General features: G+C 37.6%; 1 protein-coding gene across 2 annotated transcripts in view; it reads right to left on the reverse strand.

Annotated features, from left to right (window-relative positions):
- Positions 1-20,067, reverse strand: part of DHX9 (DExH-box helicase 9) — a 42,509-nt gene that overhangs the window by 2,811 nt on the left and 19,631 nt on the right. For both annotated transcript variants that reach the window (XM_055419129.2, XM_055419130.2), the window contains 14 exons: positions 16,302-16,443; positions 15,791-15,873; positions 12,114-12,270; positions 9,716-9,816; positions 8,169-8,382; positions 7,895-7,989; positions 7,540-7,613; positions 6,240-6,392; positions 4,373-4,533; positions 3,491-3,602; positions 2,748-2,909; positions 2,511-2,638; positions 840-1,069; positions 578-693 (listed from right to left, as the gene is read on the reverse strand). In XM_055419129.2, the coding sequence (XP_055275104.1) occupies positions 578-693; positions 840-1,069; positions 2,511-2,638; positions 2,748-2,909; positions 3,491-3,602; positions 4,373-4,533; positions 6,240-6,392; positions 7,540-7,613; positions 7,895-7,989; positions 8,169-8,382; positions 9,716-9,816; positions 12,114-12,270; positions 15,791-15,873; positions 16,302-16,443 (1,928 nt within the window). The remainder of the gene's footprint in view (positions 1-577; positions 694-839; positions 1,070-2,510; positions 2,639-2,747; positions 2,910-3,490; positions 3,603-4,372; positions 4,534-6,239; positions 6,393-7,539; positions 7,614-7,894; positions 7,990-8,168; positions 8,383-9,715; positions 9,817-12,113; positions 12,271-15,790; positions 15,874-16,301; positions 16,444-20,067) is intronic.

A 20,067-nucleotide genomic window follows, 5' to 3' on the forward strand; every position in this document is an offset into this window, starting at 1 on the left:
TGTAAATTTTCATGAATATGACTGAGCCTACTAACCATTAAGTTCTGTTCAATTCTGCCAAGTGCTTACTACACAGACACCACTAGTCTCTAAGCAATATGAAGTGTACATAAACAAAGAGGCATCCAAATTCCAATTAGTTTCCAACTCCTTAGTGTGGTATTCATGGCAGTGGATGGGACTCCAATGAATAACGGAGCAGGTCCCCAACCTTTTTGGCACCAGGAATTGATTTTTGTGGAAGCTACTTTTTCCACAGACTGGGGTGGTGGTGGGGATGGTTTGGGATGATTCAAGTGCATTGAATTTCTATTATTACTACATCAGCTCCACCTCAGATCATCAGGCATCAGCGCCCAGAGGGTGGGCACCCTGATTTAATCCATCTGCTTCTACAAGTATTCAATTTAAGACTTCACTATCAACTACGAACCATAAGCCTAAGATATACTACTCTCCAAGAAAAGACAGTGTTATAAAACACATCAAATTTTGCCATCACAAATAGATTAGCAGCTGGATTCTACTACATTTCAATTCTAAGAATTCAAGTGAGTTCACATCTGAAAATCCATACCAGTCATCTACAAGCACAAGCTGTCCGTCAGACTGAACTTTCTTGGAGGCAAAGAGAAGCAGTTGCAAGGGGGTGACTAAGGTCATGCCTTTAGCAGAGATGGCCCGGGTTCGAATCTGAAGATAAAGAGGCAAGAGGAAAAAGTTGACATTCCAACTGTCAATCAACTACCGTATAATAATGAACTAAAACTCATGTCCCCACTACACATTAATAAAGTAATCTGGATTTGAAATGTAAAAGTTTTCTAAACCTCTCTTACCTTTTCACCAAATACAAAGAAGGGAGATGGGTATTTCATGTCTTGGCTGCTAAAAGGACAATTAACAGATGACTTGTGGATAAGTGCATTACGCCCTTCAGTGGTGAGAATCTTCCTCTTTTCCTTATGGTAACACACATTGGGGTACACACCAAAGGCCAGGAGAGAGATAACAACATCCAGATTGTTGTCTGGTCCAGTGTTAGTGAACACTTGTGTCAGTAAACACTCTGTTAAAAGGAAGATTAAAAAAAAAAAAAAAAAAAATCAAGTGTCCAGCTAATTCTAACATTGCATTTACCAAAATTAAATGACAATTTTAAGAATTAACTCCTCCCTCATTCTCTTTTTCAAATAACCCATCTAACTGCCTCTGTTCTTAGCATTCTTGCACTCAGATTAATGCAAGGAGAAATTCTGCTGAGTCTTCACAATTTTAGAAAAATTAAAATGTCTGTTTTCTTTTGTAGACACAATGTAAGCTTAAAGTACTTAAAAAAAAAAAACCCCGATTAACCATCTCCTCTCAGATTAGAGCTAAACTGGTATGACCAGTGTTCCACCTGCTGCTCTTAAAAAGCTGTTCCTTCTCCAGAAGATGAAATGATGACCAAGGGGAACACGCTAGAAAAACGCTGATGTTTTCACTCAAACAATGCTTTATGCCCAGCCCATCACATGGAAAGTATGATGCTAAGAGTGTGGATAAACTTTGTTCCAAAAAGCCTGTATACTAGTCTCATAGACTTCCGAACTGAATGAGTGTGGACAAGCAAGTTAAACCACTGGGCCGGTTGCCTCACCTGTAAAAGGGGGTCATACCTGCACCTCAGGAATGTTGTAAAGAGTCTATCACACAAAAATGTCCTATTTTCCTTTGATTTTAAAAAGCACAAATTTAGCCAGTTTACAACAGAAGAAAAATGTTTAGTTGTTTAGATATGGCCCAGAAGGTAGCCCTTCTGTCTCTCAACTAGCTGTTTCTGGTTATGTGTTCCAATTCTCAATGTTTCAGAAAATCAACTGTCTCAACCTAGTTGGAGAAGTGCAGAAGTTCAAATTTACACAAGAAATGAACAGGTGGATTACTACTCCAATATCATATATCAAAGTCCTCTATGATTAGCTGTCCATTAAAACTTACTCAAAGCCAATTAAAATTTAACACAACAGAGTTTACTTCACATCTAAGAACGAACAGATCAGCAAATTAATACATCATTTAACAAACCACTACCTGAGGTTAACTCAACAAACTGCTCATTCTAGAAGTGCAAAAAGTTAGGCCTGCGTTTTTCACAAAGTAAATGGATTAGAAATAAAAACACACCCATCTAAAAAAGACAGTGATGTATAACTGATTCACTTTGCTGTACAGAACACTGTAGATCAACTATAATCCAATAAAACAAAAAAAACCTCCCAAAGTAGCACAATTCTCAAAACATCTATTAATCGTCTTTATACAAAATTGTAATTTGTACATTATAACCTTTTGCATCCTTAAAAAAAATTCAATTAATGTGAAAAACTGATTATCACCAGAGTTCAAAAAACTAAGAAATAACTAGGAATACAAAAAAAAAGCAAAAGGCCTCATGTTTAAAGCTAAAATATACTCTGTCAATGTGAATGTATAACATTAAGGTACTTTAGATATGAGAATCTTACCTTCTGGAAATCCAGAATTAATCAGAATCTCTTTGAGCTGAACTTTGGCTTCCCAGGTCATTCTTAGTGTCGCCATATTGAGTCTTTTGTGCTCACAAAAACGTATCTCTGCTTCTTCTCCACCCATTCTAAACAAACAGGTTAAGAAGTTATGCTCAAAGCCTAAAGAACTAGATACAGATTACAAACGAGACAGTTCATTCAAATCTTACAAATCTTTGTCTTTCAAGCCCATACCTAGCATCATCCCAAGCCTGGAATACTGATAAAAGGGCCACATGATCAGAAAATCTGTTTCCAGCAAAATTCCGATGGATATAACCCAGTCGCTTTCCTTCACTGATGAAAGGCTCTGGAAAGCAGGTGGCAGCAGAGATGGTACAGATAGCATCTCCCACACTGAAAGAGACAGGAAAAGTCAGTCTAAATGATACTCTCGCCCCAGCAGCTTGGGCAGCATAGTCACCTGTGGGCCAGGGCACTCATTAGCTATCACACTGCTTTCTCAGTACTGAAACTGATTTAAAGAAGGATTTTACAGCTGCTCTCCAGGTGCAAAAAGAAAAAAACATAATGAGCTTTGATGTTAATGGATGCTTATTCACCATAAATTGACCAAGTATTATATTTTCCTTTCCCATTCTCCCTCATCTTACTAAATCTCTTAATTTTCAAAACTGGTGAACAAAATATACCTGTTTTTTAATCTCTTTCTGGACAGCTGCTTAACCTCCTAGCGGAACTGCACTTCTCCTGATACATCTGTGCTCTTAGCCTCATCGAGTCAGGCCCAGGTATCCATCTACTGGAACAGTCTCTTCTCATTCCACACCTTCCTCAGTATCTGAAGTATGCCACTTCTCCACTGAGGAAGATTAGCTTTTTCTTCTATTTGGGCCCACTCTATTTTTACTGGGAGGGGGATAAAATTCTGAAACTGTTTTACCATTTAGCTGTAAGCAATACAACGAAGCACTTACTAGAAAATACATCCCATTATCATCATCTTGCCAAAACGAGGCTCAATGGGGAGTTTCGCCAGGATCCGTCCTAGAGGAGTCAGCTCATCATTGGCATCCAATGCATCAAGCTCTGCGGGGAGAGGTTCCTTGGTGAGCAGAGACAGTAACGAATGCCTTCAACCCCGGCACAGAGGAACCTTCTTACAGACTAAGTTTCAGATACCGACTGAAGTATTCATTATTTGCCAAGCCAACTGCCAGCATCATGCCCATATCAACAATTTTCTTCACTCAAAAACAGAACGAAATTAACGTGAAGAAAGAACAAGAATTAGGCCCTGTGGGCTGTAAAGCTGAGTACAGTCCAAGAGAAGTCTGTACGTACAGTAATAACTGTAACAGGTGCATAAACATGCTATGACAAGTCTGACACCATCTGTTAATAATTTTTAGAAAGAAAGGAAATCTGGAGAATAAATTTCTGAAGTTCACGTAGCAGATGAGCATGAGATTAAAAATTCAAATTGGCTCCAATGTTCTTATTTTTTTCCACTCTACACTGCTTCTCTAAGTGTGATTAGAAAAATAGAGGTTCTGAGAGGTGTACATAAGAATGCTGTGGGCATCATGAATAATTCACTGTCTGATCTTAAATACTGGTTAAGAAATAACATCTGCCTTTTCTCCATTTTAAAATCCCCAAATTAGACTCATATTACCCCTTTCTCACCTTATATTGCTCATTTTATATATTCATTATACTAAGTACATTAAGCAACATTGGAAGTTTTACTATTGCAGTCCTCTGGACTGTATCCTCTTCTTTGTGAAGTGTTATTTGTCAGGACAAGACAGATGGTATAATTCACATGAGTTAGGCAGATCTGTATTTGTGGGTACCTCTAAGTGTGTGCTCTGCTTCAATCACAGCATCCAAAGGCGGAGGTTCAATTGCCTTGGCCAAAAACTGGCCAATTCCTCCCAGACGCAGAAGTTTTATGCTCAAAGCAATTTCATGCAATGGTGTTCGGAACATCTCTGGTGTCATGTGAGTTTCGAGTCTAAGAGAAAATAAGCATAAAATAACCATCTTCTTTTGTGTACACACACGTTTAATTAACAAAAACTTTGCAGAGAGCTAATCAGGCCCTTCCCTCATCCTTCCACAATTACCAAAGAACACTTATATTTACTACAAAGATTCTCTTGGACAAGACTAACCTTTTAAAATTTTATTAATAAAAACTACTAAAAATAAATTAACAACAACAATAATAGTATTTACTGAGAGTTTACTGTGTGCAAATCACTGTTCTCAATACTTTCTGTTACTGACATACTTAATTCTCAAACAAATCCTATGGAGTTAGCATTATACTACCTTTTTTCCCCACCGAGGAGAGACACAAAAAGGTTAAGTAACTTAATCTCATTTTGTAGAATGGGGAAATAAAGGCCTAAAGAGTACAAATGTTTAAGGTTATGTGATACATTAGGTACAAATAATATTAAAATGCAGGTCCCTACATTTCTAATTCAGGCTTATTCTATATGAACTATTTGTAATGAAGATTCAGAGGGACCATTTGGAGGTGAATGCCAACATTGCTGGCAACACTTAGATCAGCTTAGATCAGGTTTACATAAACGTGTACAGCATACCTACACTTATCTAACAGGAAAAAAAGAACAAAAATCTCAGATCTATTCATGCTGTTACTAGCTAGGGGCTGATTTTACTCTAAGATGTTTCTTCAGTTCAAGGGAGAATCCAACCTTTAAAAAGAACTACATATCGTGTTGCAGCCAGTTGTCTGCATTAATTTCTGATGCTTAAATAAATATACATTTACAATTACTAAGGAACCATGCTAATAGTATAAAAGCAAATCAAAGCTCTGATTTTTAATCAGTGAGCTATATATATCTAGACCTAAATTAGTCTAGCCCACAATTCTTCATTGTGGTAAATACACACCCCTCCTAAAGTTACCTTTATTATCAACTTGTTAAAGCTAATGTACACAATACTGATTTCCAGAAAACATACAACTAAAGAGATATCTTAAGTCTGTAATTCAGGGACAGTATCTTTTTTTTATTTAAAAAAATTGGGGGGGTGCAGGGAGGCACACAGGGAATAACGACTTTATTTGGAGAGCCAACAAACTGAGAAGATGGTGTACTCATGCCCCCAGAGAAGTATGTTACAGCAACTGGTCTCATCCAGTAACATTCCCCAAAAGGCTATGTGGTATAAATGGAAATGGATAAGGCATTGACAGACTTGGATTTCAGCAATGGAGAAGTCTGTTAAGCTCCTCAGGTGAACAATGCCCCCTGTCTCTCACACACATGAGGCAGATCATATGACAGAGGTGATGTGCTGGGTAGTCGCGGAGTCTATAAACACAAAAGTGTTACTATTTTAACACATTTTTTCAGAAAGCTAATCATTTCATAAGTATCAGAACTCCCTGTGTGGTGCCAGAATAACGCACATATACCCTTTTTATTGGTGGGGAAAACACGTCACACTTCAATAAATAGTACACCAGTATCAAACATGCCACCGCTGATAACTTCTAATTTCATCTCATTCTCACCATAATCTTTCATCTAAGCTAAGTTTCCTGCAATGAACTTAACTGAAAGTACCATGTACTGAGTTCATTAAGTTATGTCAGGGCAGAGGTGTGGGGAGGGGCTGTGTGTGTAAAAAGGGCTGAAAGAAAATCTTCCTTCTTCACCCAAGAATTGGTCTTACCTCTCAAAACGAGCTCGGCTACAGAGGTGAAAGCAGAATCCAGGGCGAACACGGCCAGCTCGTCCTTTCCGCTGCTCAAGGTTTGTTTTAGATGCCCACACTGTAGCATAATTGGTCATATTGTTGTGAGCAGTGAACAGCTTCACTTTTTGCCTAAATAGGAATGGGCGGTTAATTCTAAAACTCACATTACCATCAATACATGTCTATTATATTTCCACTAGTGGCAGGTGCTTTCCAGATAGTTAGGCCTACCTGCACTGTCTGTCTGTGAGCAGCACCAGGAATTTGACTCTGCGCTCTCTACGCTGCCAGCCTACTATGAGGTGATACAATACACACACGCCACTCGCCAGCTGGATGATCTTGGCCAAGCTACTCATCTTTCTGTGGCTCACTTTCCTCATCTGAACATGTGTGTAATACTAGCACCCACCTCACAGTGCTTTTATTTATAAACACTGTGAATTAATGAACATAGAACATTTAAACAGGATCTGGCACATATAGTTAACTAATTATTCAAGCCAATTCTATTCCAAAGTTTAGTATAACTGTTAGGCAACCTATGATCTAAAGACTATGTGCTAAACCGGAACATGCAGCACGTCTAATGACCTCACCAAGTGTTGTCAGCAAGGTACTTTTGGAGCCCTGTAGCAAACTCAGAATTTGTCAATGTCACACACAGGCAGCTGTCACTAAATCACTGAGGTTGGCCTGACATGGGCACTGGCAAATCTTTTTCAACTTCCAGGACAGGCTTAAGGATTACACAGAGAAGACAAGCAGCACAAGCTGGCTAGACAGAACTAAGCTTTGACGTTTCTGTCCTCTCTGTGTATTACTTTACCTATAACACAGTGTTTCCCTGGTTGTTTCCAAGGCCATCTCATACAAATACGAAGTCTTAATTCTGAGTATCCTACAAGCAGGACATTTGTCACAACCTAAATACTGGATATCTTTACACACCAAACAGCTCACTATTGTACTGTAGTGGTCAATGGAAACATCCAGTGGCATATGAGAAAAACACCAGCAGATAAAAATAGTGAGAAGCAGCCAGAAGCTAAAGTTAAGCTGTCACTTTTTTCTACCATAACTGGTATGATGATCAACACCAAGGATCACTCAGTAGCCTGTAACTCAGTACATGCAGACACAGCACAGTAATTCTGATACTAAGAGAAGAGTTTTAAAAATCAAGTGTTCTGATTCTGTTAACTGACTTCAGACACTACATAGAACTTTATAAAGATTTCTTATATCCCAGGCAATGGGTTCCCTGTGAACTTACTTGCAGGAGTCAATGACATAAACAACATCATTTATGGTAATGCTTGTCTCAGCAATATTTGTAGACAAAATAATCTGTGAAGAAATGGTATTTAAAAAATTACACTTAGGAAAATATTTTATCATGTACTCAAAAAGAATGATCTGCATATGTAGTAAGTGACAATAGAATTACAGATTTTTTTTTTTTTAAAATCACTCAATGACTGGATAACTGGAAAAACCACTAAATTCATGAAGAAAAGACCTGTGTTTTTCTTCATCAATTTAGATCATTTACAACTTTTTTGGATAGCTCTTTGAAGGTCTGTCCCATTTAATATCTAAGGCACTTGCAACCCTGTAATTCCTGTTACCTTGGTTACTCCACTTGGTACTGGATCAAATACTTTGCGCTGTTCCTCTCGCGGAATCTGAGAATGCAGAGGTAGAATCTGATACCGGTGGCTTCCTGTAACAATATGGAAAAGTACAGGTCTTAAAAAGGAGCCTAGTTTAAAACTGCCTACATTATGTACTTTTTAATCAAAAATGATACATTAAACTTTGTTTTCACATACTGGCTAGGGAGAAAGCAAAATCATTCATTTTCCACTCTCAAGTAGTTGAAAATTCAATAAAGACTCATACCAAAATGTGGATTCATTTCCAAATGCTTCTGCATAGTATAAATCAAATTCCAGCCAGGCAGAAAGACCAACACCGCTCCAGGAACATTAAGGGTCTCAATGTACAGAAGTAGAGCTTCAATGAGTTCAAATGGAGTTTCCTTTTCATTCAGTTGAGCCATGCTTATCCTTGTTTCTGCACCATATTCATCACCACAGATTAGGTTGCAATTTGCCTGCAAAAAATAGGGAAACATATTTTGTACTGTCTCAATCACCACAGCTCACAACCAGATGTGTTCTCAATGTTCAAATGACACCTAAATATCCTTATTATCTCTAGCTGTTTAGTTGTATTTAGCATATAGAAGAAATTTAATTTTTAAAAATGTAAAACCACTGCATACTGGCTTATTGCATTTTTCCACTGACCAGCATGTCTCACGGGACATGACTAAAATTCAAAACACACTCTTCATTTGACTGAAACTACTAATGGCTCCTTCTATCAAGTTTCTCTCTTTTGACTATAAACTTTTTCAAAAATATTTTCCTTACCGATTAATGATCTGCTTCTATGATCCTCTCTTTGTATCAATTACTGTATAATTACTTTATATATACATAATGCTTCTCTGTGCAATTTCCAGACTCATCTCACCCTAAATATTAAGTTAATTCTAAAATGAGTCCTGCAGACAGGATATTGGATCACCTTCATCTGAAATACTATGGTTGGTATTTTCCAAAAAGTGTGCCTGAGAAATAAAGATGACCCAAACCTTCAGTAACGAGAAACAAACTTGTTATGATTCCCACCACCCCCATAAATTTTCTGCTTCATCAGAAGATTTGAGACGTAATTCATAATAGAATTCATTTATATCTTCAACTCGTCTGATTAAAACTACCAATCCTTAAAAAAAAAAGTCTGAGATTATGTTTATTATATTCTACATTGCTGGCTGCCTTGTAGTCTTCATTCTGCTCACATTTCCAGACTCAAGATGCATTTTAAAATATCACTAAGTCCAACTCTTAAGCACTATGAAGTAAGTGTCAACTTTTCTTTCCTGTTTGTTCTTAGGAAATCCCTCATTATCCCACTTTAATACTCTCTCCAAGTGCTGATGCCATCACCATACAGTCTGTGTAACCAAGGACTACAACTGCTGCTTCTTAAAACTTCACTGTACATATGGATCTCCTGGAGATCTTCTTAAAAGTGTGGATTTTGACTCAGTACATCTGGGATGGGGTACAAGATTGTGCCAATCAGTTTTCCAGGTGCTATGGCTGATGGAAAACAGAGCAGCAAAGTCAACAAAATAGTTACTAAATATCCTCCTCTTTCCTTTTTTAAACTATGCCAGAGATAAAACTCATATGAAAAAACCTTTTCATTGAATGTGGAGTTTTTTGGAGTAAAATACATCAGCAAACCCAAAGATGGACATTATAGTCAAGTTTTAGAGGTTTTTTGTAATGCTAACTTGCTCCATCTTTTTACTGAAATCATTCTCTGTAGTAACATTTTGCTCATAATGAAAATTCATTAAACTCACTTACATCATCATCCTCACCACCATCATCATCCTTATCCTTCTTCTTCTTGTCCTTTGGTGGGGGAACAAAGTGGGTCATCTGAATACAATCTTCCAAAAAGTATTCTGCCAAGACAACACAGCCAGGTAAGTAATAGCAACTTTCAGAATGAGCAGTCTTTAAAACTCATCCTCTAATTCACAATTCAAAAGTACTTTCATGCCCTTCAATCTGATTCTTCACAACTGCCAGGGAATTTCAGGGGCAATAACCTGTTTCCCCAACCAAACTCAGTGTTCCCATTTCTTCAACCTTGAAGGAGGGTGAGGTATCTCTTATGCACACATGTTCCCATAAAGCCAGGCAGGGCATCCACCAACATTCACGGACTGCATGCTGCGCTCTAGGTTGTATACTCCCGAGGTGTGTTACACGTGGACAGAAGTTCATAACAAAGCATAGTCCATCCTTATAAAATGGGTTCCTTTCAGTTACTAAAGAAGGACCTCAGTGCAAAGGCTGGAACATCTACTGATCAGTTATGCTCCTGAGGTTCTTTGAAGCGTTCCAGAAGTGTTTCGGAAATGTCTCATACTCTAACCACTTCCCCACTACACCAAAGAAAGAATCCCCAAATACCATTCTCATCACATTATATCAAAGGTACATCAACATGACTCATCACTGGTGATAGTAACTTGATCATGCTGAGGCAGTGTTTGCCAAGTTACTTGTTTCCCCATTTCCCTACGTTACTCTTTGGAAGCAAGTCATTAAGCAGAGCACACTGAAGATATAAAGAGTTAAAGGATCACTTTTTTGAGTAACAGAGTATCTACCTAATTTTTTCTGTAATTCTTCATATGAAAGCTGTGTCTTTATTATCCATGTATTTATTCAACCACTGCATAATCAGTTCAGTTGCTCAGTCGTGCCTGAATCTTTGTGACCCCATGGATACCTATTTTTATACTTCAGTTCAGTTCAGTTGCTCAGTCGTGTCCGACTCCTTGCGACCCCATGAATCACAGTATGCCAGGCCTCCCTGTCCATCACCAAATCCCAGAGTTCACGCAAACTCATGTCCATCAAGTCGGTGATGCCATCCAGCCATCTCATTCTCTGTCGTCCCCTTCTCCTCCTGCCCCCAATCCTTCCCAGCATCAGACTCTTTTCCAGTGAGTCAGCTCGTCGCATGAGGTGGCCAAAGTATTGGAGTTTCAGCTTTAGCATCAGTCCTTCCAATTCAGGTTATAATCCAATACTGTTTTTTATTTTTCTGTTCCAACTATTCCATTTTTGACCAGAGAGCTTACAGGTTGACTCCTATGTCCCTCTGACTCTTTCACTGTTTTTAGGCACTTCCTTACTTTCTGGTACTACAAGATGTTTCAGGCTCATGTTGTGTATTCCTTGCCTCAGAGGCAGTTTTCTTTAAGGACATCTGGTTCCTTTAATTGGAGAATGGTATCAAGATCTGGGTATCATACTAGAATGTCATTACTTCTAGGCGTATTCAGCAGACAAAGCTAGGAAATACATGTATACAAATTTGTGGATCCAGACTTTTCTGCATTTATTTACTTCTACTAAAACACGAGTTCTTACAGATGTCTACAATTCTAATCCAATACCACAGGGTTTATTCAAGTCTTCCCTCATACTTACCTATATAGCCTCTCACTACAGCAGTTAACCTGGTTCTCACTATCTGCCATCCACTTATTTTCTGAATCCCAGTATGCATGCAAAGCCATTTAGGACTTACTAACCTGTACCCTCATGAGATATGAGTGCACTGACTTTTGTTTCAGAGCTACTCTTACCTTTTGAATTTCAAAAGTTAGCATCTTGACAAAGTTATTCATCATCCCATATGTACACTGAAAACTTTTTCGCTTCTTTTCATGTCCTCAAATTAGACTTTACCAAGTAATTCATTTTTAAAACCAAGCTACTAGATTACTATCATAGAATATGGTGATGATAAAAATCTTCCAAATAAAGTAATTCTTAACAATCAGAAATGCATGAACTTGACGAATATTCACCTTAACCTCATTTCAAAATCTGCCTGCTCTGGCTCTACGAAAGATTGATTCTCTAGTTAATTTGGCCCCGGCAGCTTAAACTTTTAACAGCATTTTCCATGAATATATACAGGCCATAGTAATTTACATTTGGCTGTACAGAATCTTAAAAGTTTAGCTATAAGTAAAGGACAGACATTTACTAGATCAAGTTGTGATCATTCACCACTGCTTGACTAAAACCCCAAGAATGTTATGATGTATTTGACACCCTAATTTAGACTTTATTTTAAATATCCTTGAGATTATTACTCTAATCTCTAGGATTCAGGAAAACACACACTACTGCACAAAAAATGTTCACCCTCCCACCCTACTCCCACAATATTTACCTTGAACTGGGAAAGTCCTCCCATAAACTTCAATGATTGGGCAATTGAAGAAATATTCACAGAACATGCTAGTATCAATAGTAGCAGACATGAGAACAATGCGAACTTCAGGATAAGCCTGAACCACATCACGGAGCACTACCAAAAGGAAGTCAGTCTATTAAAACATAAACACAAATGGAAAAACGAATTAAGAAGTCCTTGCTCATGAGATACACCTAAAAAAGACTTCTGAGTTATGTAAGCACAAGACCTCAGTGAAATTTGGTTTTTTAGGTGGCTTTTAAGATGAGGGATTACAGTGGGATGCAGTAACAGTACTTTAAACAACAGTTTAAAGGATCGGGGATTCAAACATGTTGAATTTGAATACATTGTGGGGATTCAAAATAGTGCTATCAGGGTAGGGGAAGGGAGAAGAAAAAAATTTAATGAGAAAATTTTCAATGAAATTTACATTTTCAGTTGTACAAACTTTAACTAGAAAAAGGGTGAAAGTCACAATGAGCCCATAATCAGTTTTCCAATCATCTGTACACCTAATCTTAAAAATGCTGAAAAGGTTGTACTTAGTCCATTTAAACAAATAATGATCAAGGCACTTATTTAAGAATGTAGCTTCCATCAACCTACCAAACAACATGAAAGGTGGATCTCTGACAAACATTTCTCTGGCAATATGGTCTTCACGTTCATCATTCTGCCTCCCCAAGCTAGAGAGATCCATCATTCTGAATCTTTTATTATTCCTTTTCATATACCTTTCCTCTTATCTATACATGTATCTAAATACATATACACAGACATACATATATATGCATGAATATAGAATTTTTAAAATTACCTATTCCTAACTTTATGAGAAGGTATGATATTCTATGGCATCTTTTGGGATTTCCTTTTTCACACACTATAGCACTGCTAAGATTCACCCACGTGCGTTACCAGTCTGACAAAACTGTTTAAATACCACAATGTGTGTATATACCCGTTAATTCACCAGAAGATTTCTGGGGAAACCCTCTGCAAGTATCTATGTTGTTTTCAGAATCTTAATCTTCCAAACATTCGGCACTCTGAACATTCTTGTGCCTACCTCCTGTGGTACATATCCAAGTTTCCATGAGTAAGTGTAGGTGTGGAACTGTTGAACTTTGGGAGATAATGCTCAAATATTTTCCTAAGGCACTTTACCGGTTCATAAACCACCAGGAGCAATGGATAAGAGATCCTGATGACATTTATATTCTTCAAAACTTGGTAGTATCACTTGTATTTTATTAATCAAGTGGATACGAAGGAGAAGGATCTTACGGTCTTAGTCTGTACTTTCCTATTCACAAGTGAGACGAAACACCCCACGTCACGTCTATTAGCCAAATATAACTCCTCTTTCAAATTTCTCTACTGAGCTGTCTGTACTTTTCTTACTAATTTGCAGGTGCTTATATATTACTAATCCTTTGTTGGCTATATTGCAATCCTCAAGCTTGTGGTTTTCCTTAAAGTATCTTTTGAATGAATAACTGATGTTAATTTAGATGAACACATCAGTCTTGTTTCATGGCTGATGCATCTCATGTTTTAAGAAATTCTTCTAGAAGGACTGGGACTATCGTTGCCCCATAGAGTTGTGGCTACCGACGACATGAAATGTGCCTGATCACTGATTTTTAAGGACCTAACATGAAAAAGAAAATGCAAAAAACCTTGATATATTTTTTATATTGACCACATGATGAAAATTTTAGATATACTAATTTTACATTTCTCTTCACCTTTTAAAATATGGCTAGAAAATTAAAAAATCACATGTGTGGGCCACACTGTATTTTTACTGGGTACTGTTTAGATGTCTACTTACGTATTCTAGTTTAGAGTTTTAAAATTGCTTTGGCACTGAGATCCTTATCTGCCTGCAGCTGACCTTTGTATTTGGTTATGAGGTAATGATCGAAAACTATTCAATTATCTCCTTATAGATAACCATTTGATTCCCAGCTCCATTTCTTGAATAGTCCATTCCCTTTCCCACTGATCTGACGTGACAACCATCACTCATTCATTAAGTCCTGACATCTGTAAAGCAAGAGCCTTCATTCTGCCCTTCTATAGGAGTCCTGGTTATTTTTGGCCATAAATCTTCCCTATTTACAATCATCCCATTAAAAAAAAAAAAACCTACTGGAAATATGATTAGAATTACATTCAAATGTGGATCAACTTCAGAATAACTGACATAAGTCCTTCTAGCCATGAATACAACCTGCTCTTTTTGTTATGAAGTTTTATTTTTCCTATAGAGGTTCTGCATGTCTTTTTGCTGGAGTCAGTCTTAGGTGTTTGACATTCTGAATAGTGCAGTGGAATCTTTTTAGTTGTTTTCTATCTGTTGGTGAACATATACAATGCAACTGACTTTTGTATATTAACTTTTTATCCAGCCACATTGCTAAATGTTTCTAATAACTGGTCTTATAAATTCTTTGGGGTTTTCCCTCTTAGAGTGACAAGTTTAGATTAGGTTCATCTGAAAGAGAACATAAATTTCTGTTTTCCCATTTTTACTGAATGAACAATACATTATATAGACCTGACAAGCTATCAAGAAAAGCTAACCAAAACCACTTATTTTGAGGGAAATTAGTAACAATGACCCATAATGTTTGTAGCATGATCTGGAATAATTTAAACTCAAAGAACATTCGCGTGTTACCTATTAGTAAAGATAATACTGAAACATTTAATTTTGATTAATTAGGGGGGGACCCTGTGTTTTCAAAGGATTTTGAATGACAAATGAAGCAAATATGTTATCCAACCAAACAGCTAGATTTGTGATTTAAAAAAGTCATCCAGGCAAACTATTTGTTGTAGCACAATCGTAAAGATCAAAATTTTATTAAAACTATATGATTAACAACAATGACGATGGAAGGATTTGCTAAGAAGCAGGAGCACTAACGAATGTTTTAAGTAACAGGAGTTTGGCAATAGTTTGAATGACTTACTGTTCATCCACTAACATCTTTGTTTGGATATGTGAACAGTGCCACAGAAAAGAGTCACTGCTTTATGGGGTCAATCTTTGAATTATGCAACTGTATAAAAAGTTAATTCTATACAAATTTTGCTAAGAACCAAGAGAACCGGGTGTAAAAAATCCGTTTTTTCTTAATTCTGGTATTATTACCATTAACATAAAAAAAGGCTAAAACTACAAAATCCAAAAACCACTGTTAACTGTATTAAACTTTAAAGCTCCCTAGTGGTGCAACAGGTAGGACTCAGCACTATCACTGATATGGGGATGGGCTCTACGCTGACCAGAGAACTAAGAAGCCCCAGCTACATGGCCAAAAGACAGAAAGGAAAATAGATCACAAAGTTTACCATTAAAATTCCATCAGATATTCAGTGATAAATCACTTCAGTCACTGAATTATGCTATAGCTTAATAATCACTGAAATTATACTTACTTTACAGTGAGAGATCTTCACTTTTAGAACTCTGCTTTAACAACAAAAAAAGGGTTTAATGACTTTGCTAAAATAGAATGGCCAACATCTTAGTGACTAAAGTACGTAATTTTGTCAGAAGTTGTAAGCTATGGGAAAATGGAAATAAAGATATTCTACTTTCATCTATTAGTGACTGTAATTCTCAAGTTACTTACGTTTATGTCTCTTTCATGTATTTCATCTACAATTACATGACTGATTCCTCGAATGCCTGCTTCTAATTTTCTTAGGAGCACACCTTGAAAAGAAAATCAGAGTGAACACTAGAGATGAGAGTAGGGAGGTAGAAAAAGTGCAAAGAAAACAAATTTCCAGACAATCATCCATGCTTCAACTACTATAACCCCAGCATTTTAAAAAAGAAACAATCACTGGTATAAATTATTTAAAAAGTGATTTGTACTCTGAAACACACTTGTCTAACGAAGAGTATCAAAAAGACGTTACTCGTAACCTAAGTTGATTTCATTTTCTCTGTGCTACAACCACCAGAAGCGTATCATACTGTCTAAGAGGAAAACTGTCAAAAGTTCTCTTTAAGCAAGAATTCTGAGACTGGGCTCTTGATTTATCATTGCCAGTCATTCTGTGCTGTTATCAAGTTTTCTTCACAAACAACACAATGTACACCCCAAGTGAAAGGCAAAAATAAAACACGTCACTGACCTACAGTACAAAACATTATACTCGCATGAGGGCGAGGAAGTATGGACTCAAATCGAACACTATAGCCACAGCTTTTTCCAGGCTCTTCTCCTCTCTCATATGCAACTCGTTCTGCCACAGAAACTGCACTGATTCTCCTGGGCTGAGACAAACAAACAAACAAAGTGATTTAAATGCTACAAAATTAGTTACACTTATTAGGATTATTAAATTACTGTAGTAAACCTGACCCACTGCCAGCTCAGTAATCAATAGAAAGAATAATAATGATATATTTAGTAAGTTCCAAAATTAAAAAAAAAAAAAATTTTAATTCTACGGCAGACATGTTTAAAATGCTATTTTTCACTCTGTATATAAAGTGATTCCAAGGTTTTTATAGAAAATAAAATTTCTTCACCACTGGCCCTAACTCTTAATGGTATCAAGTGATCTTTCAATAGGGAAACCAATCACATGTGGTGGAGAGCTTGTTGTTTTAAGTGAAGGCACACCTTTAAAGAACTATTTAACCGAGATGTACGAGTTACTAGGAACGTGAACAATCGCATCCTTTGCTGTATCTACCATTCACCCATTTATTAATTAATAAGGTAAGTCGTCATAGCACATTAGTATCAGCTGACACAGAAGGTGCTAGACTAACAGAAAAAGATTAAAAAACAAACAAACCCCCCAAACCACAATGAAATCACTCCTAGTTTTGATGAGCTTATGTAACCGGGAAAACTGAATGTATATTAACTGTTTCCTGCAATGTAGGAATAAATAGGCTGAATTATAAGGACGATGGTATGGGTTAATATTTTAAGTGTTGGGCCTTGACTTTTCTGCAAACTTCCAAAGATTTCCCTATCATCCAAGTATACAAAACAGCATTATACTTGGTAGATACTATGGCTAACATGATATCCTCTGAGTGTAGCTACAAAGGTATATGCAGATTTAGACTAAATGTTTCCAGGCTGCCTTGGAACCAGAAGACACAGGCTATACCTCCACACCACTGGAAATTTTCAAGCAGAAGTTAGGTGACCATCTATTATAAATACTCCACTCTGAGAAGAAAGATGGAATAATTCTCTGAAGCATTTTTCAACTCCGTAAGTTAGTACTACTTTATGAAGGATATAACAATAAAGGAAAACTAGTGAATAAATGAAAGCTGTTTCATATGCAAAGAAACAGAATAACCCTTGATCCACCATTCCACACTAGTTTCCTTGCTTTTTTATGTTACAGCCTACTTATAGAAATCTGCAATGTACAGATGAAGCCCACTGGAACTGTCCAAGTTATTTGGGAGGGGGCACAAATTAGTGAGCAAATCACACAAAGTTGAAGACCATATTACAGACTATTCTGTCTAGAACAAACAGAAGCCATTTTTGTCTGGAACAACTTGGATTTGGTAAATCAGACAGGAGGTGAAAAAAATCACTTCCTACTGGGGCAGGAGTTAGTTTTTTCCTACTCATGACATGCAAATTACTTCTGAGTGAAAATACAGGTGTTCAGCTCATTTGTTGGAGTTTTCATTTTTGCCTGTATTGCTGGATCGTTCTGAGTGTAAAAATGGAGAGTGGTAGTACAGGGAGGGCAGAACAGAACGCAAATGTTCTTCTGTAAAACGGCATCCTTCTGAACAATACGTCTCCCGAAAGTTAAGTATTAAGAGGAAGGGTACTTTACTATGTAGCTGGGAGTTAGAACGTCTCTTGCGAGGCAAAGAAATCATAGCTAGTTCGGGGAGTGAGGAGGACAATCAACGAGTGTGAGAAGAAAAAAGCTAAGGGTCCTCTCCCAGAAAATGGACACCTATCCTATCTCTTCCAGCTTACGATGTCATCAATTTTAAATGCATTCCTTTGGCCAACATTTTTAGATCCTTCCCAAACCCAACTCTCCTATAAAATATACAGGGCAATTTTAAGATATATATTCATTTTAGACACGTTAAAAGCATGGTTTGCAGATGACCACATAGATGTATAGGCACAATTGTTTTTTTTTGGGGGGAGGGCACTATTTCAAAGTTCAAGACGCTCCCCTGAATATCAGTTATACTTTCCAGGTTAAGAATCCCTAAGTCAACCCTAGTCAGCCTAGGAGGTGGTATTCGGCTACCTGCAATGCTCTCCTTCCAAATGCCAAAAGTACAGGGTTACAGCTGACAGGAACCACTTTACCTAAGACTTGGAAGGGTAATTAATTAGCTCTTCCCTAACTGTGGGACTGGAGAAGGAAATGGCAACCCACTCCAGTATTCTTGCCTGGAGAATCCCAGGGACGGGGGTGCCTGGTGGGCTGCTGTCTATGGGGTCGCACAGAGTCGGACACGACTGAAGCGACTTAGCAGCAGCAGCAGCAACTGTGGGACAGACTTGCTGGCATTGCTTATAGATGGAAAGGTAAAAGAACGTAGCAGTCAAAACGGGGAATACTGAAAGCAGACTGGTTGTAAATACTAGTTTCAACCACTTCCTGTGTTAATCCTGGGCAATTTTTAAATTTCTTTGTGCCTCAAGTTACTGAAAGAAAAATACTAAATGATACAGTACTTACATCGTAAGAGTCATAAACTTTAAATGAGCTCAAAAATATCAATTGTTTAAAATAGAACCCAGCATATAATAAGCATTCTGCTAGTCAACCATTTATCTGTGTTTCTATCTTGTCTACTCTTGTTCTGATGGTTTTTATTGAATCTTAAGGTGATAACATAAAAAGAACCAAGGTTTGAATGTAAAGTTAAGGACAAAGTACTCTCAGTTTTACCTTACTTTAGGCCCAAAGAAATGGGAATACCAGACCTGACCTGCCTCTTGAGAAATCTGTATGCAGGTCAGGAAGCAACAGTTAGAACTAGACATGGAACAACAGACTGGTTCTAAATCGGGAAAGGAGTACATCAAGGCCGTATATTGTCACCCTGCTTATTTAACTTATATGCAGAGTACATCATGAGAAACTCTGCGCTGGAGGAAGCATAAGCTGGAATCAAGATTTCCAGAAGTATCAATAACCTCAGATATGCAGACGACACCACCCTTACGGCAGAAAGTAAAGAAAAACTAAAGAGCCTCTTGATGAAAGTGAAAGAGGAGAATGAAAAAGTTGGCTTAAAACTCAACATTCAGAAAACTAAGATCATGGCATCTGGTCCCATCACTTCATGGCAAATAGATGAGGAAGCAATGGAAACAGTGACAGACTTCAGTTCTTTGGTCTCCAAAGTCACTGAGGATGGTGACTACAGCCATAAAATTAAAAGATACTTGCTCCTTGGAAGGAAAGTTATGACCAACCTAGACGGCATATTAAAAAGCAGAGACAATACTTTGCCAGCAAAGGTCTGTCTAGTCAAAGCTATGGTTTTTCCAGTGGTCGTGTATGGATGTGAGAGTTGGGACTATAAAGAAAGCTGAGCGCCAAAGAATTGATGCTTTTGAACTGTGTTGGTGAAGACTCTTGAGGGTCCCTAGGATTGCAAGGAGATTCAACCAGTCCATCCTAAAGGAGATCAGTCCTGAATATTCATTAGAAGGACTGATGCTGAAGCTGAAACTAACACTTTGGACATCTGATGTGAAAACCTGACTCATTTGAGAAGACCCTGATGCTGGGAAAGACTGAAGGAAGGAGGAGGAGGTGACAGAGGATGAGCTGGTTGGATGGCGTCACCAACTCGATGGACATGAATTTGAGTGAACTCCAGGAGTTGGTGATGGACAGGGAGGCCTGGTGTGCTGCAGTTCATGGGGTC

The sequence above is a fragment of the Moschus berezovskii genome, chromosome 17, assembly GCF_049115385.1.
Source record: "Moschus berezovskii isolate FMDL1 chromosome 17, NW_MosBer_1.0, whole genome shotgun sequence".
Taxonomy (NCBI): domain Eukaryota; kingdom Metazoa; phylum Chordata; class Mammalia; order Artiodactyla; family Moschidae; genus Moschus; species Moschus berezovskii.